Source organism: Stegodyphus dumicola, chromosome 5 (genome assembly GCF_044657685.1).
Source record: "Stegodyphus dumicola isolate Sdum_Otavi_A_Nest chromosome 5, ASM4465768v1".
NCBI lineage: Eukaryota > Metazoa > Arthropoda > Arachnida > Araneae > Eresidae > Stegodyphus > Stegodyphus dumicola.
This window is the reverse complement of record NC_140772.1, coordinates 162,705,910-162,733,184: the sequence shown is the minus strand read 5'-3', so window position 1 is coordinate 162,733,184 and position 27,275 is coordinate 162,705,910. Positions and strand designations below refer to the sequence as shown.

Here is a 27,275-nt window from a genome sequence, read left to right as displayed (position 1 = left end):
TCGAAGCCACGTTATTAGATTAGTTAGCTCAGATAAGATTGTATTCTTCAGCTTACATCATAGTTGTCGATATTTAAATTGTTACATCGGTGAGAAGTTTGAGCCAACTTCGATTTAAATCAGTTATGCAGCTTTTGGCCTAGTCTTAGTTTTAAATTTGAATTAGTCTGTTACTTAAATTTCACCACCACAGGTGGTTGCTGGTTTGTACGCACGAGGTCTGCATTTTATGTTCTAAGTTCTGATTTAATAAAATGGTTTATTTAAACCTTTGAGAATCTGGCGTTAACTACAGACGCAGCAATAATACGCTTCTGGTCTGTTAGGAGTTTGGACTTAGTTTATGCTACCAAAACGACTCGAACTTTATAAAGTAAATCATCAAAGGTCTTTTTTATCGCTTCTGTTAAGCGCATGTGACTATGTGACATATTTTTGACATTAAAATGAATTCTGATGCAGCAAATTGATTCCTGCAATCAATATGTGTGAAAGTGAAATGAAATTTTCTGTACTGTATTTCTCACTTCACACAGTCGGACATCCTGCTGCTTTAGTAAAGTTCAAGCTGATGATGGATTTTGTTCTTAATTGCTTTTTGTTCTGCTGACGTGAGAAGGAAGTTGTAGAGGTACGGCAGCTTATTAGCAATGAAAAATTATTTTTAAAATAGGCTGAGCCTAATTACGAAACATCTGCTTTATTTTCGTTTTGCAGATAGCTCTTCAAGAAAAAGCCTCGCTCGAATTCAATTTACTATCATGATGGGAACACCCAGAAGTTCAGCAATTAGTGTAGAAGCTCTTTTTTTGCGATGTCAATTAAACTGAACTTTCGAATTGCGATCACGTTTGCCGTTATATGAAACAAAGTTAAGTTCTCACCCGGTGTAGGGATTTACAGCATGTAGTAGTCAAAAGGAAAATGCCTTGAAAGAATCGCATATAAATCACAACGGATCTCAGAGACATAACACGCTGTTCAACCGGATTTTGATTTTGTATCTGCTTTTTATTACTTTTTGTGTCAAAATTGAAACTCATTGTCTTCCTAATGCTCACTTAGCCATGACATGTTTATGCTTCTTGTTCCTTTCCCATCAAAAAGAGAGGGAAGAAACCTGCAAACGTTGTTTTGCTGAGCCTCGTAAAGTGTCCGAGAGCCCCATAAAACAAAAGGCTTTATTAAAGGATTTCTCGAATGTAAGCTGAGAAAATTCACATGGACAAATGAATATGTTTTTTTAATTATCTTTATAATAAAAACAGACTGTTGATGTTTTATGAACTTTATCATTTTCAATATTTGTTTTAGCTCAGTTTAAAATATATACAAAAAACTTTTTTAAATTGCTTAATTTTTTTTCATTTTTACAAACTAACTAAATTTTTGTCGTTAATTACAATCTAGTTTTTTAAGTAATATGTTTCAGCAAAGAAATAATATTTGTTGAGATTACAAATACGATCATCGGCGATTCCATATGCATTTAATCTTCTATGTAGTGAACATGTTTATTAGCAATGTTCATTATTATTACTGAACTACTTCGTCAGATATTTGTCATTTTCAGAAATGTTCATCTAAGAAAATGATCACTATGAAAAGACTCTTTATAATCATTTAATGACATAATAGAAATTAGAGTTATGAATATAGAATACAAATAAATTCATAAATGGAAGATTATGTTTAAAGTTAGACATAGTTATTACATTGTGAAAATATGTCAAAAAGTATTTATAGAATCCCATCCTCTTTATAACTATATTTTCGCCTAACTAATTGGTAATAAATTAGTAATACGAATAATAATTTTAAAAATTTTAGCTTGAAAATATTAACTGAATGCAATGGCTTTTAAATTAATTGGCATGTAGAAATATTAAGGAAAAACATCATATTTTTGTTTGATGGTGGATTATAACAAAGTACAGGAGGCCTATCTGTATAAGGGCAGAATACCTTTGCGGAGGATTGTCTAAGATAAATTGACTCGTCATGTTACTTGTGGGAAAAAAAACAGCCAGTTCACCAGAAATCATAATTACAGATCAAACTTCGAAACAGTCAAGTATTGTATGTTGTCCTGTACTTTCAGACAATGATAATTAACCGATGATCTAAAATTCTTCAGTGCACTGTTGAATACCGTAAATACGTTCACCCAAAGATAAAAAAATCTGATGTGTACACCACATGACTTCCTTGTACGGAATATTAAATTATACGCATTTTTTCTTGCATTTCGTTGAAACTTATTGGATTGAATTAAATCTACTTCGCCGACAACGCATAAACCACAATAGAATAAATGCATTCTTTAAAATTCACTCTAGTATTTGTTTACCATAGCGACACTCTGGCGCTAGATTCACTTAACAGTATTATATTTCGTTCATATTATAACTCATAATGCACAAAATTTATATCATTTAAAGAATAGAATTATCTAATCGTTGCCACATGTTCTATTCAAATACTATAATAAAGCTAGAACGATGTATAAAAGAAATTAAGCAAACAAAACAAAAAAGAAACAGTTTTTCACAGACGATTGAGTATTTCTGACTCAATTAATTCAGTTTTCACTTCGCGAGAAGGCAAAAATACATAAAAACTCAAAATATCTATATTAAAAATTACGAAGTAAATCTTAAACACTTATTTCCTCGAAAAAAATCTAGAAAGGATTAAACATGATTTAATTGGCAATAATAAATGAAGGCGTTATCTTTGTTGTTGCGAAGCTACGTTTCTCTAGATTCGCAACAAATCCACTAGTCTGCTGTTTCAAATGTAAACAAACAATGGTCCCCATCAAGAAAAGGATTAGGCTTAGCGGCACTTAAACAACTTTAAAATTGTTGATAATTCTAAAAATGTTGCATAGAGATTTACTAAAGGCATAAAAACCTTAACCGGAAGATAAAAATAACATAATTCAATCATTTTTAAAGCAAAAAAATGTACAATTTACAAACATATAAGAGTAAAGAAACTGAGATCACTGAGCCGGGTAACAGAGTGGATATATATATAAATATATTTATATACGTTTGGTGCGACCGATTGCAACCAAAATACGAGGTGCACATCTACATGTTATAGCAGTCCTATATACAAAATTTCAACGTTCTGAGGCTACTCGTTTTTGAGTTATGCGAGATACGTACGTACGTACATACGTTCCTACAGACGCCGCGAAAAATTCTCTTCAGAATTAATTTTAAAGCAGTTTTATAATTTTTTTGGAGGAAAAGAGTCTTTTATTCTGTCCTTACGTACAGATATCACGCAAAAACATCGTTAAATTGCATTCGATAGCGGTCAAAATGGATATTTTCGTTGAAATATGCTGCCTGAAACTTTTCGCTACTTCCTTTTTACTTCGTACAAGGAAGTAAAAAGAGGATATTCATGGATCTGTAATAATAATCAATAAATTATTGGAGGGTTTTCAAAGTAGTGATTTCTTTCAGGAAATACATCAGTTACGAGCTTGTCCAAAATGTATAGGAAATGGCATTGTAGAATCTTATATAAATCAGTAGCTGAAGTAGTTAACTACGGCGAATGCTACACGTGCGAGCATAATTTGACTGGTATACATTTATTTAAATTTAAAAATAAAATTAAATAAAATAAAAACGTGGAAAATTATTTTATATCATTTCATAATAGTTTGTATCATTTATGTGAATAAAAAAAATTTAACTTAAGGGTGACTTTCTTTCTTTGTGCAAATAAAGCATAAAAATTGACTTATTAAAGGAAATCAAGAAGCTATCTTCCACCTGACTGAAAGATCGTCGGCACAAATCATCAATCAGAAGCTGGGTTTTATTGTTGACAGCTGTTGAATGCAGTTTAGGGCACATTTAATATGACGACCTTTTTAAATAGCCGTATCACGATTGCAGATGATGATTATAGGCATTCAGCTTCTCTTTATCAGAAAAATCGAAGCAGTCAAATTGTTTTCGTGGTCATCTTTGGAGCGGTATTTTTTTCATCGTTTTGTTTTCGGGTTTGATTTGTAGCTTAGACTGCACACCTAGTATGTTTTATTCTTACCTTTTTCTTCCCGCGTTCTGGATTGGAACATTTAACACTGCCGTAAGCGAATAATTTTAATCTCTTACTTCAAATGTCATCAAGAAAAGATTTGCGACAGCATTCAAGATCGCAATTCAAAATTTGTAAGGGTTGTAAATTTGTAAGGCAAACATTTGCAAGAGTTTTTAAAGCTTATGGTCTTTTTTGCAATAGTAATGCAATTTTTATAAATGCGTTCTTCAAAGGGCTGCCATTTTATGAAAAGAAATCGAATAAAATAATTTATTCCCACTTATATTATTATCTTACTCTACGAATTTTAAATCCAAAAATAATATTAGTTTTGATGAAGGTAACGTGGAATTTTTAATGCACAAAAAATTTCTTAACTGTTTTAACACATATTTACTCGCGTAATTTGTATAATTTATACTAAAGTCTGTAACTTAAAAGAAGGTTGCGTGGTTTAAAATAAGATAAATTTATGATATGTTTTTATATATAGCAAGTTTAGATCACCATGAAGCAGTTTTCCATTTTATAAGATGCTTAATAAGGTGCTTAATTGCGAATATTAGGTTACGCTCAAAGAGACAGAAAGGGAAAGATTCATTATACAGGACCTTCAAAAAGTGATTGTGCGTTGAAACAGGCGATAAATATTGCAGGGTCTAGGAAACGTGCTTTGATGACTCGTCTGCATGATTTTTCATATTTTATCAAGTTACCATTATTAACTGGCAACTTTTGCGCCAGAATCACGTTATTCATTTTTTGTCTATTTTTTTGAATCCAAACAGATTTCTTTTAAAATTCTGGACAAATATTCAGACACGTGCAGGGCCCGACTTAGCATAATGTGGGCCCGAGGCAAAGACTTCTTTGGGGCCCCCTCTGCTTCACTACTTCATTAATCAAGAACCGAATTTTAAGGAGACATTTAAATTTTTATAATAATAAACTTCCTATTTAATTTGGGGGCTCCCTCTCATGTGGGGGCATGGGGCAACTGCCCCGTATGATCTTGCCTTAGTCAGTTTCTGGGCACGAGGGTTATGCGAGGTATTTTCTGTTTCGCACGCAAATCAAAGAGAAAAGGAATGTTAATATAGAGGGTTTTTTTTTTAAATTTTCTTGAATTTTTCCATCTGATAGCTGATGATAACTACTCGAACTTCTTTAAATTCTACTGTCGTTTGTTTGTTGTCGAAATCGATAGTCTTGACTAAAATCATAGGCAAACACAAGGTTATGTCTTTGCTATTGTAAGTTTTACTTTCGCATGTTTCCCTTCTGTCTTGATTTACCATATTTTAAATGGCTTGCAGTTTACGAACACTAAGAGATAAAGCATATATAAAATGTAACAAGAACCGATGTTTCATATTACTACTGTTATTTGTGCGAGAAATGTCAAGATGATAATAAAATTTTTGTTATAATTACTGCAGCTTATCTTTCATTATTATCTGAATAGAAAAGAAACAGTGTATTTTTAAGATAATTCTTGTTTATTGGCATATGTTTTCATCCTCTTCTCTACATTGTATTTGTCTGAAATGTGTCTGAGCGCAGTATAAAATAAAATATCGCATGTTATAAAATTCTTTAACTGAAATAGGCAGCTACAGAATTAAGCGAATCACATGATACATTACGACAGATTCAATGATGAGGAAGAATTTTCATTAAATAAACGAGAATGTTTCAAATGGCATTGAAATTACAAAATGTTCGGAATGTGGTGATAACTGATAATCTCTGTAATAAATTAGTTAGCTTTTAACCTTGTCATGTATTTTCCTGGACATGTTTTTCTTATGCTAAGTAGTCAAATTTGATTCATAACAAAGATTTCTAAGATAAAATAACTTTTTTTAAACAATTTACTTTCCCAGCCAGTAATAATAAGGCAGTTTTTATGTCTCGTAGTGCGTTCTCATTTCTCGAAAATGAATTTCGTTGCAACATATAATTCCTATGTGTTTCATAAATCGTTGAAACTATTATCATTATTTTTATTAACGAATTTCGAAACATTTCATTGTTTATTTGCATATTATGGCAGGGTATTTCGATCTGATATAACTATATTCTAAAAATACGATTTTGTGAAACTGCCTGTCTAATTTCTTAAAGCTCAGCAACAGGAGAAAAATATAAGTAATAATTTAAGAAAAGAACTGTTAAATTTTCAGTAGATACTTATGATGAGAGACAATTTATTTAAACCCTAGCGCCATTCTAAACGAGCCATTTTAGTGCGTTACGAATCTTTAATAGGTTCTCAGCATCGGGAGTATGGGAAGTCAAAAACTGCTGCGTATGCTTTTTTCTGAGGACAGACGCCAGTTTAAATAAGTTAGCCTTCATTAGGTTATTTATGTCACTGCTAACCTCATGGACTGTCTAATTATTGTATTCTCTTCGCTGTAACCGTTTTCTTTAGGGGCTACCTACAAATACAATTTCAGCTGATGTCATGAACATATAATGCTTAAACCATTTCAAATCAATTACCGTAGAATGAGTAGCTGCATTTTGAGGACGCGTTTATCTCAGTCATTTTATTAAAATAATTCGTATTTAATTTTTGAAACGTTGGTATAATTTGGTGATTTTGTTAAAGTATTTATAGACGTAATTCTTTCTAGATCTTTTCTGGTTAATATTAGTCAGCAGTAAATGTTACTGAGAGCAGTTCATTATAGATAAAAAGTGAAAACTCTTTACAGGTAGGTTTTTTTACGTATAGTATTTATTATCTGTATATATTTCGAATTTGAAGTAGCCTTTTTTAAAACATAAGCGAAAGGATGCTATTGGTTTCACTAGACGAATTTCATGCCTTAAAATGTAAATACCACTTCCGCTTCACTTCAATTTTCTGAAAGTTTTGAGCGTAAGGATACGGAAGAAAAAAATTTTCAACCCTAGCAGTTAAATCTTTTCTCTATTCAATGCTAAGTGTATTACCAAAGTGATCAGATACGAGTTCTCTCGTACTTTTAGTTTCCAAAAATTATGTCAAAATTTTTAAATGTATTAGACACTGATTACAAATTAAATAATTAGTAAAAAGGTTTTTAAAAACTTGAAGCTCATCAGTGTTGAGAAAAAAGATAAGCGAAAAATGCGATGTAGCGAAGAAGATAAAAACAATTTGAGAAATGCAAAGAAGATTTAGTGTATGGAGCCTCTTCGTAGTTTCCTAATTCCGAATTATCTCTGTCATTGTCTACAAGTGCTTCGGATGTTACCATAGGCTCAGCATTAGAATATAGCAAGTGCTGAACAAGTTAAAGTTTTTTAATAATTTACCAACAATATTCTGTACTCAAATTAAGGAACTAGCAAAAAATGCTTGGATAGCAAGAGATTTGTGAAAAAGGAGATCTTCCAGATACAGTTCGATTAAAAAAGTTCGATTTTTAAAGGAATTTTTAAAATATTTATAGACAACGTGACAAGTAATGCTCTTCCAAACTTTCCATAGAACAAAATAAAATGATGCAGTTTTCAATACTAGTATCAATTTATACTGCAACGCGGACAGTTAAGCAGATTATCTCTGAAGGAAACATTCTTTTAATGAAACCATCATCTGAAAACGAAAATACATATAATGCTGAAACTGCAGAAGAAGGAAACTAAATTATCGTAAAAGGAGATAGAAATGATACTGAAGCAGATGCACTTTTAAATTTAGAAAAAGTGTAAATTGTGCTGAAACGGATTTGCAGAAAACAGCAGATCCGTCAATTACAGATACTGAAGCTGAAGCTGTTTCCAAGAAATTTTATGAACAAGAAAGAAACGGCGGAGGGTAATAATAATAAAAATAATTGCTGAGATGCTGTTAAGTTTTCGCAAAATGAAGGAGCATCTTAAAAATCGGAGTAAAGCGACTTCTTAATTTTTTTATTGTATCGTAACGTTGTTACTGGCACAGGAGCATAAACCTAGAATTATATCATTTTATTAAAAAAAATATATATATTTGTGTTAGCAACAACCGAAAAAGTGTGTCAGTTTTATGTTATTTAACAAAAGATTGTCAGTTTTATATTACTATAATGTTAGTTTTAGTGTTGAAGAATTGCTTCAAAACTAATATATATGTTTTCTAAAATGTAGCGAATCATCACTTATATCTCAACAAACACAGTTTTAAGAATATTAAGTTTCAAACGTAAATAAATTTGTAAATACTGAATTTAGCGGTTCGAAAAGGACTATGTAAAAATATTTACTTTATCGAAAATGTTTATATTATTATTTATTTGTTTATATTTAGAATAGTAAATTTTCTTTGAAATACTAGATGATAATCTAACATTTTCAAGTTACAAACTCTTTCTTTTTTCCCACCCGTATTCCGAAGTAAAGGGAAAAAAATATTACCAGACAGTTGTGCAGTGATTTGTAGAATGGTTTGGTTACAAATAAACTTAAAAATGATTGATATTGTCGGAACAGATGAAGAAGAAAAAAGATGCATGTAAATGAAATTTTTCTTGAAACTTTTAACTGTCTGTGAACATTTGTATAAGTGCATCTAAATAACCATTCGTGTACAAATTGCTTTAAAATATTTATTATATTTTAGTTAAAAGTTCTTAACAAAAATGTGTAATTCTGTAGCCTATTCATTAAATTTATTACTTTTAGTTAATATTTAATTATTTTTATACGTAACATTTTATTGAAAATATTGCAGACATTTTTCGTTTTATAGCTTATTTAATAAGTAAAATTACAGTAGAACAAACACTATTAAGAAGTTTTGCAAGGATTTGAAATTTTAAGAGGTAAAACTTACTAAAAATATTTGGATAAATAACGAGCAGGATGCCATTTACCAAAAGTATCAAAACAAGAAATTGAGAATTTTTTTTAGTGATCAATGAAATTTACTTTATCTTTTCAATTTTAGTAGAACTAACTCATCGTACAAGAAATCACCTTAGCACTGTGCTTATTAACTTATCGCAGTTTGAGCAGCAGATGGTAGTATATGTTCACACGTATGTATTGATTGATTTTAGGCGCTAATTAATTGATATCACCAGTACATTACTGACTAGAAAGTAGTCGGCTAAATCAACTAACATTTCATTTACACCTGAAATCTCACGAAACTTTTGTCTTCCGATTATGTAAGTACAGCTTATTAATATGTTATGTAAACTGTAGACGTAATGTTTTTAATGCAGTATACTATGACCTATAGTTATAGTATTTTATACTGGGATCCATTCGATCTACAAAATACTTCAAAGGTTCTTCTAGGGCTAAACGTTTGAGAAATGAGAATTTACGGTGGAATAAAAGTCATTTTTAATCAGCTGTTGATGGCGATTGTAAGCTCTCTGCGTCATGTTGGCAAAGCTAACTAGCTTGCTGCTTACTATTCGATTGGCGCTGGGGTTTCGTGTCACCTATTAATCTTTCTGTTCAAAATGGTTGGAATACAGATATCATATTAACATCGTTGAGATCTCTACTAGTTCAAGAAGAATGTCAAATATGTTTAAATATGATAGTTTAATATGTAATGGCTACGTAATAGTTCAGTTAACGGAAAGGGGGTCTAAGCTTAAGCTTTGCAATGAGTTAATAGTTCATTGTGTGGGACGATTGTGTGTGCACGAATTAGTTGATCTTCTGTGGAATTTGGTCAAGGTCTAAGGTTGCGTCTGCTGCTGGAAATCAAGTAATGATCCTAGCAAAATTCCAGTCAGGTATACAGATGGCTTGTGAATGATCATAGTTACCAACCTAATGTTTTATCGAGAGGCTTTCCAGTTTCTTCTTTCTGCTAATTAACATTCGAATAAATATTTGGCTCGTAGAAGTTAAGGTTTTAAATCGATTTATGGTGCCAGTTGACCGTGTTCCTAGTACGTGTCATGAATAAAAATTAAAAATTTTCCTTGTTATGGTTCGGAAGATTACTGTGGAAGATAAATATGTTGTATGTAAAGAGATAAAAGAGAACCATGTGAGAAATTTTTTTAACAGCGAAATTTTACTTTTTTATTTTTATGTTGTAGGTGTGGCTTTTAAATAAGGATGTACATGTGAATCAGGCGGAAAGATAAAAGTTATGCTTACAGTTTGATGGATGTCTCTGTTAAGATTTTTATGTTAATTTTCTTTCTTGAATAAATATTTTTAAGACGGCCGTCGCATTGAAATTGTATTACGTCGAGAAATGTCCTAAAGTTATGTTTTATTCCCCCATAGAATTATCAAGAAAACAGTTTGAATTTTAAATGAAAATTAGACTGTTTTTACGAGATTCCAATATATTTATTTCAGAGATTTTTCGCGGGAATTTAAAAAATTCACGGCAGTTTTCTGAGACCGTTAATGAAGTAAATTTGTTTTAATGTAATGGTATGCAATAATTCCAGCAATAGGAGAATTAGGTAAGGCATCGAAAGATAGGCGTATAAAATATAATCCATTTTTATACGCTTTCATGCAGTTAATGTGGTAATAAGTTTTAAATAAAAGACGATGTAGTAAAAGTTTTAAACAAGGATAAAGTAACTTTAAAAGTATGAGTTTAGGGGTGTCATTCTATAATAATATGTATGTTTCATTGCATATTTTTTTTAAATTCTTTCTTAAAAATCGTAAGAAAGAAACTTCGCACTCTGCTATTAATAACAGCACTAAATTTAATCTATGAGGTTAAAATTTAGTGCGATCCGACTAGACTTCAGATTAATCGGAGTAATATCGGGAGCGCTGTCCGTAGCTATCTCAGAATACTTTTAATCTGCTAGTATAACACTGGAAACAGAATAAAGCATATTATAATTAACAATGAAAAAATGCTCTTAACAATTTACCTGGATTTTTAAGCAATTAAATTTTTGGAATAAATTTACACATTCGGTATGTAGATTAAATTAGCACTTGAAACAAGGGCAACAAGGAAGATAGAATAACATGTCATTGTTCATATTAATTTTGTACTTCATTCAAAGTCAGTGGGTAGTAGCTGTACATTTAATCTATTTTACGATTATAGCAATTTATTTTTAACGAATAAATTGCATAATTTATATAAAATTATTAATTATTATTTACTAGCGGAAGTACCCAATGGCACTTAAGTTAGATTGAGAGTGATGTATCTACCGACAGAGAGAACGATACCGCTGTAATCCGTCTCTAATAACGATGCAAAAAATACGATTCATAGTTATACAATTTTGAGTCTGATGCGGTTGGAACCCACATAAAAAATTCGATAGAAAAATAAGCTAGTCTCTCTCATTATATCAGCAACAATGGCACGCAGTTTTTAATGATTTTCTGCTTTCTAGCACATTTTTGATTAACAAACTCTACGATCTGAAAGCGGAGCAGTAGCAACACTTTTCGAAGTAAAGCACTTTTATTTCCAACGCGCGAGACTGTTGCCAGTCGAAAAAATGAGTGCGAAAATTAGTGTTTGCAAAGTTTTTCATTAATATCTCGGCTGATTGAAATCCAACGCAGTCGAAATGGCTCCTCACGAATTTTTGGAATCGGAAATAATGTATTTAATGTTTGTCAATGCTATTTTTATTTCATTGTAAAACTTAAAATTTTTTTATTCACAAACTCTACGATCTGAAAGCGAGCAGTGGCAACAACTTTCGAAATAAAGGAGATAGATTTTCATCTTCAGCTTGCGAGACTGTTACCGCTCAGAAAAGTGAGGGCGAATATGATCGTTTAGCTGAGTTTTTAATTAATATCTTTGATTTTTTTTTTTTTTTTTTTTTTTTTTTTGAAAAAAAAGGTGGACGTCGACTTTTTTCAGGACCCAGAAAAGAGCTGTAGAAAGTTTGGTGACGATACCTATAGTAGTGACTGAGTTATTAGTGGAAAACAAAACACGCAATCTTTCTTCTTTATATATATAGAGGGAGATTATTCTATAAAGCACAAAACATAAATTAGCCGATAATAATGTAAAGCAGTGTTTTCTTTCCTAGGTTTTTTTTTTTTTTTTTTAATTTTATTTTCTGCATTTCAATTTAAGATCAAAAACATTAGAGCATGTTGTTGTCGGTAGATGATGTGTAAGATATATTTATTTTCGATATTATAAAAATACGTTGCTCATCTTAGTAACAAAGTAAATCATTTAACAGTTATTTTATCCGTATTTCTTAAGAACATTGCGCAACAAGCGTTGTTTTGTACCATAACTGCGATTAATAAAATGTCTTTCTAATACCTTACAATAAGGGTCTTCAACCTTTCACGCCCGAGAGCCACATCAATAAATTCACAAAGATTCACGGGCCACAGGTCTGTCAAAAAAATAGTGTGGTCAGAAAATTTATATAAAAAAGGGAGGTTTGTTTTGAGAGACTACAATGGATTCTAAGCGAAGAGATAGTGTTACAGATTTTCCAAAACGTCATACGGAAATCGAATTTAGATGATTGCACAGAACGATGTTACAAAATGCATTTACCGAAGAAAAAAAAAAAAACTGATGCGTACACATGACTTCCTTGTACGGAATATTAAATTATACGCATTTTTTTCTTGAATTTCATTTAAATTGATTGGATTGAATTAAACATACTTCGTCGACAGCGCATAAACCACAATAGAATAAATGCACTCATTAAAATTCACTATTTTTGTTTACTATTGTAAGGATCTTAAGTTTTACTAACGTTTATTTTATTTTAAATCTTTACTATCACTTCTTATTTTCTACTTCCGGCCAGAATTATAAGCGTTAAGGATTTTATGCAAAGTTTGTCTGGCGAACGCCAAGTATTTAAGTGTGGCCTTTTTGCCAAGCGAAAGAGAGGAAGCAGTGAGTTCGAAGCAGGCCGCTTACCTTAGAAGTTACGCAGTTGCTATTCGCCTTCCAGGCCAGAGGTTTTAATCCTCTTGATAAATTAAACGTATTGTAGTGTTCACAGTCTCTGTGCTACATACGCTTCCTGTTATTATAAGGCCAATCTTCCACGTGTATTATTCTAAAGTTAAATTAGAGTTTAGTTTTATTTTGATATCTTTTACGTTAGACCCCGAGTGGAGGGTCATTGTATTCCGAAGTACGGAAGTCATTGTATATAAAGAAAAATAAAGGGTTTTGTATACCCTTCGTCTGTATCCTGTCTACTTACTACAATTAGTGAACATAGCTTTAGTAAGCTCTCTGTTCCTAGTCAGGTCCTTGTATGTTCCCGAAGAAGGTTAGAAGAAACATTGAACCTGATACTATAACGACACTCTGAATGCACAAAATTTATATCATTTGAAGAATTATTTTATCGTTGCCACATGTTCTATTCAAAAACTATAATAAAGGTAGAACGATGTATGAAAGAAATTAAGCAAAGAAAACAGAAAAGAAACAGTTTTTCACAGACGATTGAGTATTTTTCATTCAATTAATTTAGTTCTCACTTCGCGACAAGGCAAAAATACATAAAAACTCAAAATATCTGTGATTCAGAAGTCAAACAACAAAAATCAGCGTTAATTCACAAAATTTTCACAGGACTAGTTTCGATGGTTTTACCGAACCATCATCTTCAGCTGCAAAACCGCAAATGAACAAGATAGGAAATAATGTTTAGATAAGATAAGAAAGCCTGGACAAGAATAAGCAAGTGGCGCCATCTGTTGGCGAAACAAGAACTAAAACATAATTTCTCTAAAAGTCGAAGGCAAATTTGGATTGGAATTAGGATCGTTAACTAGAACAGAAAGATTTTTATGAATGTGAAATACCTCTAGAAAATCCAGTTCTCTAATGGAAGATGTTTTTTGAATAATTTTGGCAGCAGAAAAATTGAAAGTGTGATTTTCGGACCAACAATGTTGAGCAACAGAAGACTTCTGTGTTTCCTTTTTTCTAACATATGCCATATGTTCTTTGACGCGAAATTTTAAGGCTCTCTTAGTTTGGCCAATGTAAATTAAACCGCACTGGCAAGGAATCCTATAAATACCCCAGGAATTCATATCCGGAATGGGGTCCTTGAGTATAGAAGTTGGAATTTTATTGATGGGAGAGTAAACAACCCGAAAGTTAAATTTCTGCAAAATATGTGCAACTTTATAGCTAATTGATGGAAAGAAGGGAATGACAACAGAATTTTTATAATCTCCTAAAATAAGAGTGTAGCTTTTAGTGTGTTGAGATGAGAATTTTTTAACTGCTTGATTAATAATGTTGGGTGAAAAGCCCCTGTCAATAGCTATTGCTTTTAAATAATTTAGTTCTTCATCAAGGGCTAGTTTGGAGGAGCAAACTTGAAGAGCACGGAAAACATAGGAATAAAATGAAGCTAACTTTTGTTTAGTCGGATGACATGATTTAAAGTGTGGTGGAAGGCAAACCGATGAAGGGTTTACGGTAAACTGTAGTACTGAAGTTGGATGTGTTACGTGTGACCAGAATGTCGAGAAACGGAAGAGAATTGCAAGTCTCAAGTTCAAAAGTGAACTGAATAGCAGGATCAATAGAATTCATTGTTGAAAGAACTCTATTTAAATCACATTTATTACCTTCAAACAGGGTAGTAAAAGTATCGTCTACGTAGCGGAACCATGCCGGGAAGTTTAAAGTTTCAAACAATTTTGATTCATAATAATGCATGTAGATATCAGCCAGGATGGGACTGAGGGGGCTTCCCATGGCTAATCCCTCAGTTTGCTTGTAATATTTATTTTGGAAAACAAAATGTGTTTGTTTCAAACAGAGTTGAGTGAGAGAAATTAGCTCATCAATTTCGATGCAAGAGAAATGAAATTCGCGAAGTCTGGTTTCTAGACATCTTAATGCACCCTCCACTGGGACATTGGTGAATAATGATTTTACATCAAAAGAAACCATGAGTAAATTACTAGGAGAAATGTTTTTAACCTTTTTTACAAACTCTATTGAATTTTTTATGGTGTAAATGTTATTGTCTAATAGAGTGGAAAATCTAGAAACTAAATATTTAGCTAATGGATACGAGGCAGTACCTAAATTTGATACAATAGGGCGGAAAGGAATACCACTTTTATGAATTTTGGGAAGAGCATATAATCTGGCACAATTCGCAACAGATGGGATAAGCGAATGTTTTAAGTTGCTTGAAATGATTTGCGAAGATTTGATCGCAGTTTTTATTTTGGATAAGTCCGAAGGTGAAGGATCTTTAGGGATCGGATTATATGGTCCTTCGTTTAAGAGTTTAGTGACACCATCGATGTAAGTGTTCTTATCCATGACGACTATCTGGCCACCTTTGTCGGCCTTTGAAATGACAATATCCGGGTTAGAATGAATCTCGCGCATTGTAGCTCTTTCTCTCGCAGTTAGATTTGGTTTCAAAGGTTTATTATTGAATTTCACATTATGAGCGATAAGATGCCTAATCATTTCTTTCTGTGAATCTGAAACTTTACTGAACTTGAAAGCTTTTTCGATAGGAGCCAAAATCTTTGGAATCGAGGGTTTACAGGTTTGTGAGAAGTTAAAATTATATTTTAGAATTCTCTCTTGTTCTTCTGAAAGACTAACATTAGAAATATTAACTATTGGCTTGATGTTTACAATGGGAAGATTTTTTGAACTACTTGAACTGGAAGACTGTAAAAGAAGTTTTTCGAATTTAACTTAAGGGTGTTTTTATGACGGTTAACTGCATTCTCCGTTCTAGACCAAGACTTTTGTTCAAGGGCAGTGAATTTTGGATATGTTTTAGCGAGTTCCAGATGAAGCTTATAGAGTTCATGTTCAATTTTGGACAATTGTTGACGTGTATCCCTTATCACGGACCGAAGTAAGGCAAGTTTGCAACTCAACAGAATTCTTGAAACACGACTCGAAGGTTTTTGATTAGATTTGATTTGAATAAAATTGGGGATCAATTTTTTACATTTACATTTAAGTAAAAAGTCAAGATGATTCAGGAATTTTTGCCGTTTCAGGCGTAATTTAGTGAAACGATTAACGGATGAAGGCATGATAAACAATGCAGAAAATCAAACTAAATTAACTGAGCAATAATAAAGTACACACAAAATAGCAGAAAAATCCCTCACTGAAATGAATAGAAAACAAAATGTTTGTAAGCAAAATGCATGAAATCAGACAAGCAAAGCACAATATCCAAATGTACAAAACATAAACATAACTTGAAAATTACAAAAATGTACTCACCGAAACTCCTACAATCACAAAATGGCGGCCACACCACGTGCAAAAAAGAAAGCAAAAAATAAAGCAAAATGTAAGCCTGTTTGGGGCTTCTATAATTAAGACACAATAACACGCCGAATAAATACTGATTCAGAAGTCAAACAACAAAAATCAGCGATAATTCACAAAATTTTCACAGGACTAGTTTCGATGGTTTTACCGAACCATCATCTTCAGCTTCAAAATATCTGTATTAAAAATTACAAAGTAAATCTTGAACACTTATTTCCTCGAAACAATTCCAGAAAAAATTAAGCATGATTTAATTCGCAATAATAAATGAAGGTGTTATTTTTGTTGTTGCGAAGCTTAGTCTCTCTAGATTGGCAACAAATCTACAATTCTGCTGTTTCAAATGTAAACAAATATGTCTGCCATGTTATTTAAAACTTAACCGCACTTAAACAGCTTTTAAATTGTTGATAATTGTACAAATATTGCTTCCAGAATTACGAAAGGCATAAAAACCTTAACCGGAAGATAAGAACATCATAATTCAATCATTTTTAAAGCAAAAAATGTACAATTTACAAACATATAAGAGTAAAGAAACTGAGATCACTGTGCCGAGTAAAAGAGTGGATATATATATAAATATAGTATTTATATACGTTTGGTGCGGCCGATTGCAACCAAAATACGAGGTGCACATCTACATGTTATAGCAGTCCTATATACAAAATTTCAACGTTCTGAGGCTACTCGTTTTCGAGTTATGCGAGATGCGTACGTACGTACATACGTTCGTATAGACGCCACGAAAAATTCACTTCAGAATTAATTTTAAAGCAGTTTTATAATTTTTTTCGAGAAAACGAGTCTTTTATTCTGTCCTTACGTACAGATATCACGCAAAAACATCGTTAAATGTCCTATATACAAAATTTCAACTTTCTGAGGCTGCTCGTTTTTTGAGTTATACAGAGGCTTCTTCTTTTTTTTTTTTTTTTTTTTCTTTAACATTTTTAGTGGGAAATCTTACTTTGAGATGTATTAGACTATAATGTGAAATTTTTCTTATATTCCTCATATTTTTAGCGGCTATTGTTAATGCTATTATTATTGCTTTTGTCTTTGCACATTTCCCACCACCCAGCAAGACAGGCTAATTTACGTTAGATATTACAAGATCTTAATCTTCGTGTTCAGAATATCTTATTCCGAATGAAAATGAAATGTCAGCGATATATTCTTCCATCTATATACATCTAAGTATACATTTAACACATTCTTAGTAACCTCAAAAGCATCTCTAAAAACAGAATTTGTTCACATTTCGCGACATATGAAACAATTTATTCTCGTGTCCTTTCTACCCGCTGTATATTTACTGCTTTTGTACTTGATGAGTAAGATATAGTTCCACTGTCACTGTCAATAACAATCAATTCATCTCGAAACAGAGCTCTTAAGAGTGCGGTGGCAAGGCAAAGAAGAACCAGTTCTGTAGCTTGCAGCGATATTTTATTGTTTCTTTTTTCTTGCAAATTTTCTCTTTGATGTTTGTTTTATTTACTCTCATGGAGATCTTTCGAAGGCCATTTTCCAAATTTGGTGTCTTACGTGTCTGCAACTATTGGTCGTGAATTTTTACGTAACCCGAGCAATTGACGCCGCTCGATTTGAACGTGCGCAGGTGGTATTGGTAACAAAAGAGAAAAAAAAGGGGGCGGGTGACTTTAAGCAATATATATCGTGCCTTGTATTGTTTTTCCATGCATTCATCAAGATGAGGGGCATTATTTAAAAAAGGAGTAATTTTTTTTTTTTAATTCGACTTCGAAGGTGTTGGAAGGAATACGAAGGCGTTGATGAACATCATAAATATTTCTTTTTCATGATTTATTTTATCCTTGAATGCCAAAACTTAATTCATGCCCTCTACTACCAAAAAAAATATTACGCTGACCAGAAAATTATTGGACTTTTTAAAAATTGTTCTGCCTTGTTGAATTTGCGTCGTTAGTGTTTGTTTTAGGAAAAGATCAATTTTTCACTCATGGAAATTTCGAAGGTGGAGAATTTTTTGCAATTTTTCCTTACCTTATAAATATAACGAAAATAACTTTGTTATAAACCGTAACGCTTATTTCAAATGCAACAGAACCCTATTAGGGTTTTGCATGTCATTTTCGAATTCTTTGATAATTCGCAAAAGCATTGCCATGAATATTCTTCTCTATGCGCATATATTTGAAGATACCGTTTAGAAGACCGTTTCTATGTTCAAGGAAAAAATATGAAGGGATATTAAAATCATGAAGGTAGGAAGTAAGATGGAGTCGAAACTTGAATAATTAAATAGGTATTAAATAGTACTTGACTTTCTCTGAACATTTCTGAAGGGGAATAAAATAAGTTTTTTTTTTTTTTTTTTTTTTAAGTATTATTTAAAACTTGTAACTGAGTTATTATAAAATGTAAGGGGAATAATTCTTTTAATTATACTTATCAATTTTTTTTTACCCTTCATTTCAACAATACATATTCCAAAACTCTTTATTACGTTCTTAAGTGCGCATCTCATAGCATTTGCTTTACAATACCTTTTAACAGATTGCTTTCCAATACGAACAATTCTTGCTTAAATAGTTTTATAACGTATTTGTCAACAGGATTTCAATTTATGTTTACAATTCAATATTAAGGTTATTATATATTTAGATAACATTTATAATCATTATAAATTAGATACATTTAATAATTAGATTTCTTCACAGTACTTTCACAGTTGTTTATAAGTGAATAAATTCTTCATTTCAAATACATTTATAAATAATTTAATCAATATTTAAGTATTTTGTCAAAGGCAGATACATGCTTTTTGCAAGCACATGCATAAATACCCATACATATTTCCTATTTTTCATTTCCGGCATGTGCAAATCTTTAATTTCTGTGCATTCACTATATTTTTCGTGTAAAGTAATTTACACTAATTTAGCATACACCCAAAAATTTTACATAAAAAATATATATGAATATAATTTGAATCAAAATTGTAAGTATTATTTTTGATACCCACTCAAACGTCAGTTTTTCTTCAAAATTACTCCACGATGGCATCTCTCTCTTTAGGCAGATAGCCCTTGCATGCGTTACTCTATTTAATAAAAACTTAATCTGACCTATGTGTCTAATTACAAATATTTTAACATACATAATTTTATATTTATAAAACGTGTAAGCCCAAAGTGATTATTTTTCAGATGTATAAAATTAAAACGATGGGTTTAAAATGAGCTGCAGTAAAGCCTCTCCTCTAAGAAATTTTAAAAGGTACATGTTACAATAATATATGGATGTGAAAAAAATTTGTTTTATTTAAAACATTTTGACGTTTGGAAAATAAAATAAAAGTAGCGAATACTCTATCAAGGGTATCGAAAGACGTATACAATTTTAAATGTACCGTAAGGTATTTTTCATTCTTTAATTTTTCTTAAAATCTATATTTTTGTAGTGCAACAGCTCATAATTTTATAAAACAAATTCATAATCAAAATCACTGTTGTTAGTTATCGAAAAAAAAAAACCCAATTTTTGCATAAATGTCACTAAACTATACAAATTGCTATTATCCATCACACTATGAATGTTTCTTTCATGCGAAAGTGTCCCTTTTTCGATTTCTATGGAACTCTCGTGTGTCGAAATACTATCAGAATCTTGTCAAGCGAGCTTCTTTGAATGTAAACAAAGAACACCCCATCTGGTGACCCAAGCTTCAAAGCAGTGCTTCACTTTTAGCGCGGGTTGGCCCCTCCTCCCTTTCCTACCTCCATGATCAAAATAAATGAATTAGATTAGCTGTAAATGATCACAAATCTTGAGTTTAGTAGAAAAAGATTACACTAGAAGGGATCACATCTAAATGAAAGTTAGTCCCCCTTCAATATTTAATGGGATTTGAAAATACGAAAGAATAATCGTTAGTTAACCACTCGTTTGATGCACTTTATCTGTGAAACACTTTCATATACTCAAACAAATGGAGATATTAACCGTGGAGACGAAGGATTAAGGACACTATTTCTAACTGTAATATTATAAGAAATAAATATATTTCGCTTTCTTGAAATTGATCATTTCTCTGTTCTGTTATTTTGATAATAAAAAATTTTCTTTTTTTAACTATATAAGTTTTTCTTTTCTTCCAGAAACCCGAAGACTCATCGCACTTGTTTCGTTCGAAAAGTTTTCGAAAATCTAGGTACTGCGATCACTGCAAACTGCCGATCGATTTCCATGGAAGTTCTTGTAAAGGTAAGCCTGCATTTCTAGTGCATTAGTGTTCGTATATCTTGCCCCCTAATAATGATTAAATTTTTTGTTCTAATATTTTATTTTCTTTTAATATATCTTTGCTTTTAAAATAATAAAAAATGCATTTAATTAAAAATGTTATCAAATATCATTTCGACAGCTCTGCGTGCTTTCGCATAATCCGGCTAACCAGCTGAAGAATAAAGTAGTGAATATCCAAAAGAAATGAAACTTATTTGTTTGGAAACTATTTTGCCTATATCGTAATATGCTTTAACACTGAATATTACTGTGTACTTGCCCTAAACTAAACCCATTTAGAGGAGTTTGAATGCACGTTCGAGCCCGGATTCCATATACTCGGCAAGACAGGAACGTTTCTGGTGATAAGATTTTGCGAAATAGGAACGTCGATCGGAAAGTCTTCTGCAGAGTTAATGATCGGAGAACTCCAGATTCTATCCACTAGGATGCATTCAATCAAAAGTGGGAAGGAGGTTAGGCAGGTAGCCGTTGTGCACTTTTGCCTAAATTTACTCTATTCGGGTACTGTTTTCTTATTAAAATCAAAGCCGCAAAATATTTCATACAGTTAAGTACTTGTTTTTGGTTGCATTGAATGCGGTTTCTTAACGCTTACATTGTTGTAAGAAAGTAATGATACTGAGCCTTTATACATGACATGTAGAATTATAAATACTGACGAATGAATTTCTAGCTTTCTCATACGAAAAGTGGTTTCGAACAAGAGACAGATGTGGTAGTTCTGTACTTTTTGAAAACTAAATTCAAGAATGCAAGGATATGTGATTTAGATATCGTGTTTACAGTATTAAAGTGGCAGAAAAATATAGAGAAATCATACATATTTATGGTAAGGATATTTATGGTATGGAATGACACCCGCATTAAAAATTTAGAAGACTAAAGTGCTCTTTTGCCATTCTTTGAGCTCAGAGGGGGGAATTCAATTTGAAGCGTTAATTGTTATAACATTGTTATTTCCGGAGCAGGAAAATGAAAAGTCGACTATGCTCTTTCCTGGATTGCTAGCCGGATGTGCTTCGAATTACATCCCGTAAGGAAGGAGAAAATTTCTAACAATGTAATTATTTGGTAATGATGTAATAATTATAATGGATGATAGTTTTACACCGTTTTACATTATTATGATGTCATCCAACTAACTGGTATGCTTCAAGAGAATTCTTGATTTTTTTAAATCTATTTATACGCAAGCGAACATGTTTGTTCAAGTTTGTTTATAAACGCTCATGAAACGAAATATGTTATTGTAGGCCTAACCGTTAGTCAATTTTTTCCCTCTTATTTACTCTTATTCGTAGAAGTAGTCTTTTGGTTTTCTGGCGAGGGTGTTTGCTGCTTTGTTTGTATGTGTAATCATCTTGTTCACTTCCTTCAGATTCGAGAATCATGGACACATTAGATATACAGTCAGCTCTCGAGTAACGGATTGGGGATTTCCCCGACTTTGTCTGAAAATTTTTAAGTTTGTTGATTTCCAAATAATGAAAAAATTACTCTCACAAACCTTTCGAATAAAGCAAGATATGCATAGGAACTATAAATAAGAAAAGAAAATATGTCGAATAATAGCAGTGAAAGCATATGATATCACAGTATTTAGAAATTATTTTCGTCCTCATCAGTTCGTAATTTATTTGTATATAATCTTATAATCTTGAATATAAAAGCATTGTTGAGTCATCCGTTAAAAATAAAGTGGTAATTCGTAAAAATAAATTCAACGTACGGGCTTTATTTTCTGTCTCCCATTGACTCCTGTCGACAAGAGTGTAAACAAAAGAACGGTAAACAAAAATATTTTTAAAGTGTTTTCTTGTTTTAAATGCTGTTGTAATTTTCATAATCAAGTGGATTTATTTTCCAAATTATACTACCTAAAATGCAAATAAATTGTTCATAGTATTTTTTGTTGTTAATTATTATAATATGTATTATTTCTCTTTCCTGCCCCTCCTCCGAATGCTGTCGTATTAACCATGATTTTCGGTTAATCGAGGACGTCATCTCTCGTGCTATTCCGGTTAATTAGGGAATCTGCTAGAGTACGTCTGTAAGTGTTGAATATAATCTCTCAATTTTGCCATCGCATGATGTTGTTTTAGGAAAGTTTTACTGTATTTATCTGATAAGCATCTGAGCTGAATAGCATCCGTTAGTCCTTTTAAATATCCTATTATTAATTATTGCAATAAATTTATCGAAATTCAGTGGGACTCTATCATGAAGAACTTAGTGGAAAATTAGTTCAGCAAGCAATTGCTAAAGTTCAAGCAGCATCAAGAATGCAGTTTTGCCCAGAAATAAATAATCCTTATCTCTTTTCCTTGTAGTATCACCCATTTTACCAAGACTAATGCTTGTATAACTGAGATTTGTAGAAGCGTGCGGTTATTGGCGCCTGCCGTTTACCGCAACGCTTATTTCCCAGAAAAACAACTATATCCGAGATAAGAAAATTATAGAGCTAGTAACATCCTAGATGAGGAGTGAAAAAAGATGATACAAGATGGCATTCTTCGTCATATTTTGTCCAAAAATGCCGCCAAGTTACTACAACGCTGCTTTTATGCTTTTCATTCAAGTATGTTATTCTGACCCAGTGAACCTAAGAGACAGAAAGATATTAAGAAGTTTCTCTAAATGACTCTTAACGAGGAGAAGAGCGGAGCATCCAAATAGTAACGCTATATTATCGCACCGCTCTTTGAGCTGTATGTTATATCTTGGTTATCTTTGGCTGCCGTTGTAAATTATAAGATTTAGAGCACTTTTTTGGATGCCATAACTTTCGTTTTTTTAGTTCTGACACATCAGAAAGTGTTAGCTGACTAAATATAAATTAAGTACGTGTTGTGCTGTATTTGCCATAAAAGGAGAGGGTCAAATTTGTTGAAAATATGACATTTACTATGGTTCGTAGTAACTTTTTCTTCCGTGTTTATTGAGTATGTGTAAATTTAGAATAAAATTCTAATGCCAAATTTCTTGATCTTTACTATTTGATGTAAGCGTTTAGATCATGAAAGGAAATTTCCATACCCTTTTAATAAAGATTTGATGTGACATATAAAAAAAAAATAAATAAAGATTTTTTTGTTTTTTTATTTAGCAAGTTTTTGGAGAAAATACACATTTTTACTTTTCTTAACCTTTTAAGGATTGTTGTGGCTGAAAAAACTTGCTTTGAGATGCGGATATGAGCATATATTTTTGAGTAAAGAGGATCAGCATGATATATACGCTATAATTGCCTTCTTATTTTATTTAGTATATTCTCTGTATCTAAAAATTACTGTAAAATAAGTGTAATTTGATTAGGATAGCGCAAAAGAGAGTAGTTTGAAGTGATCGTTACTACTATCATTCATATGTTGCAACGGAAATTTGAAATTCAGTTGTTTTGAAAAATAACTGGATATTTCATAATATATCTGATTGATTCAAGTGCATAACTTTATTGAATCACAAAACTTAAATATTGATAAAAGATCGATAAAATGGGGAATAATACCTCTTCACTTATAACTGAAGTTTACATTTCATAAAAAGAAGCTGTAAACAATCGCATTATAACAGTTAGTTTTATGTTCATTCTTTCCTTCATATCTTGTTTCGTCATGTGTACTTGCTCAGTCCCAGAGGTTTATGCCAGACTCTATGCTAGTGGCGTAGGTAAAGGAGAAAGAAAATCATTCTAGACGGTATGATTAATTAGTCTGGCTATTGCCGCCAGTGCTGCTTGCCTAGAGAGAGAGAGTCACTGATCAGAATAGACGTGAACGCCTGACTTTGGCCCGTGTTGTAAGTTTTAAAAATTAGTTGCTCTTTGTCTGCCCGATCCAGTTAATATAAATTTCGCATAGAGTTATTGCATTTGTAACCCAGCTAGTATACTATAAAGTTCCAGCAGCTTGCTAAACGCCAGAAGTAATAAAATTTGTGTCGTATTATTTTTCTCGTCCTCACAGCTGGGATTAAGGAAAATCGGTAACTTGCCAACACATAGAGGTAGCATGTAGTTAATTAAGCAGTTAGACATCCTTAATCGTCATAACATGAATTTTAAAAAATCACACTGCTATGTGGAATGTGTTGCTTTTTTAAACCTCAGAATGAGAATGTTTTGGAATTAATATTTTCTTTCTTTTAACGTTAAAGTCTAGAAGACATTTTAGTTTTTGTGTCATTCTTTCGCAGTGCTCATTTCGTTGACTTATAATTTGCAGACATTTTAGGTAGCTTTCATTTTCTCCGAATGCTTTAAACAAATAATCTTTCGTACTTTAAACAAGATGTATTAACAGACTGCTTACATATAAAGCAAAATATGTGTCTGTGTAAAGCCTTTTGAATATATTACACGTGTTTCAGCAATTTGATTAACTGAAATAACTTTACTAAAATATTATTTTTTTTTGCATCCGACATCTTTCCCGAAAAAGGTTCTTTCGTTTTCTTCTATATCTGCGATTGATTCAAATACCTGTTCGGGGTAAGGGTACAAACAGCTGCACTCTGGAATTATTATCTACTTACTTACTGTTTATCTACACCACTCTACGAACACATCTGAACACAGCATTGCTTAATGAGACCTCTTAAAGTCTAAGTTTTGAGTTGCTGTTCAAGAATAGTACAAAATTTATACCTGAATCTAAAAAGATTGATTTTTGGTCGTGCATAATTATTATTAGTATACTATCTGATTTGACTGTTTCTCTTGACGCTACTTTGCTGCAGTTGGTGACCCTTCGTAGTAGTCTTGACGTCTGGCCTTGTTGATTTCATCTGTTATTTTATAAAATGAAACTTCGTTCCTCTTTATCGACTGGAAGGTGCATGAAACCAAAATAACAGAAGCATGTATATAATAACCACGTTTTGCGTCTTTCAATTCTGTTGTTTGAAGAGGTCTCAACAGGCTTCGCAAAATGCTTTTGCGAAACTAAAACGAACTTTAAATATCCGTCAGGTTCAGTAAAGTCCACGTAACGTCTTGAAACTTGTATGTGAAAGTAGTGTAGGATTAATAACTGTTCTTCTTTAACAGCCTTATTTCTTATTTTATCTTTTATCAGCAATATTCACAAACATTAAATACTGAACATGGCATCGCTTGTGCAATGAGCGAAACATCGTATTTTGCTTATGCCAGTGTTCATTAATTTTTCTCCTTCTCGAACTTTCAGGACATCATTATGCTAAGGTAAGCTAGTCTAAAGTATTCAGCACTGTGCTATCATGGAAGTCAAATTTCCAAGCCGTTTTCATGTATGAGCAATTTTATGGATACTGCATAGGGATTCCGCGATCATAGAAAACCGTAGTTTGGCAAATTCATTGCTATCTTGAAAGAAGCTAAGTATCTAATGCAGTTAGACATCACTATCTAATTCAGTTAGATAATAATGGCTCACTGTTTAATCGATTGTAGAAAAACATAAGGGCTATCTACATTTGAGAGTGACTTTATAAGGTAAACAGGTATAATTCATGTTATATATTCGGAAACTAGTTCCACTAGTGGCCGAGGGATTAAACATTGCTGAATACTAGTAATTCGTCGTGGGTTCGAACCTAGGTAAACGGACTGGCTGCATAATTGATGATTTTTCGTGTTCTTCCTATGTGTAATGTGCTATGTGTATGTAGCTTTCCTTAGAAAGTCTTCCACGAAAGCAATGTAACGTGAATACGAGCTAGCTAGTAGAATGTTTTCTTCTACTTAGAGAGATCAGATAAAAGCAAAATCCGTGACATAGTTAACCAGACTATGAAATAAGATTTTATTTAGTAATTGTTTTCGTATTCACGCATGCAATTATGTGTGAATACTATTATCTAGTCGAAAGTAATGTTTTAATTTTATTAATTTCTGTATTTTCCCGTAAAAGTATCGAAATGCGAATAACATTTAGTTTGCTAAACTATATATTTTTCTTTTGATCTTGCACATAAGACCTCTTAAGATTTTTTTTAAAAAGAAAAAAAAGTCCTTAAAATTTTCCTTTTGGTTATAGTTCTTCTGAATGAGACTTTCCATCCTTTTCTCCTTTTGATTTTTTAGTTGGCGCCCTGAAAACTGTATATACAACTGTATTTTATGAAATGCTCAGTTGTGTGAAACCAAAACACTGGGTTGCAGTGTAAAGAGATTTTGAATCCCTCGCTACTATAACAGCGTCGCCTAGGGACAAATTTACAAATGGTGTAGATTCAAAACCTGTTGAATCATTGGCGAATCACAGAACACTGTGTTACAGAAATATGAATGTGCCTCAAACCAGATAGTCTTGGAAAAGCACACGGAAGATTTTTTAAGAGACACTGGCTGGTATTTCATTACCTGCACTGAGAGAAATAAAAAAATATTTCTGCAAAAATTGACAAACTGAAGGTTAAAAGTCTCGTATTTGCTCCTGAAAATACTATTGCTTTTACCAGATAGTATCGTATTACTCTAGCCTTTAAATTATGTATAATTGTAGCCTTTATATCGGATTTGGTTATTATTATAAGTCTCGTATTTGCTCCTGAAAATACTATTGCTTTTACCAGATAGTATCGTATTACTCTAGCCTTTAAATTATGTATAATTGTAGCCTTTATATCGGATTTGGTTATTATTATAAGTCTCGTATTTGCTCCTGAAAATACTATTGCTTTTACC

The 27,275-nt window shown here is 32.0% G+C and overlaps 1 protein-coding gene across 5 annotated transcripts in view; it reads left to right on the top strand.

Moving 5' to 3' along the window:
• by (focal adhesion protein tensin) overlaps positions 1 to 27,275 on the top strand; it is a 699,237-nt gene that overhangs the window by 281,612 nt on the left and 390,350 nt on the right. For all 5 annotated transcript variants that reach the window (XM_085817318.1, XM_085817317.1, XM_085817321.1 and 2 more), the window contains exon 2: positions 20,452 to 20,557. In XM_085817318.1, coding sequence (XP_085673444.1) covers positions 20,452 to 20,557 — 106 coding nt within the window. The remainder of the gene's footprint in view (positions 1 to 20,451; positions 20,558 to 27,275) is intronic.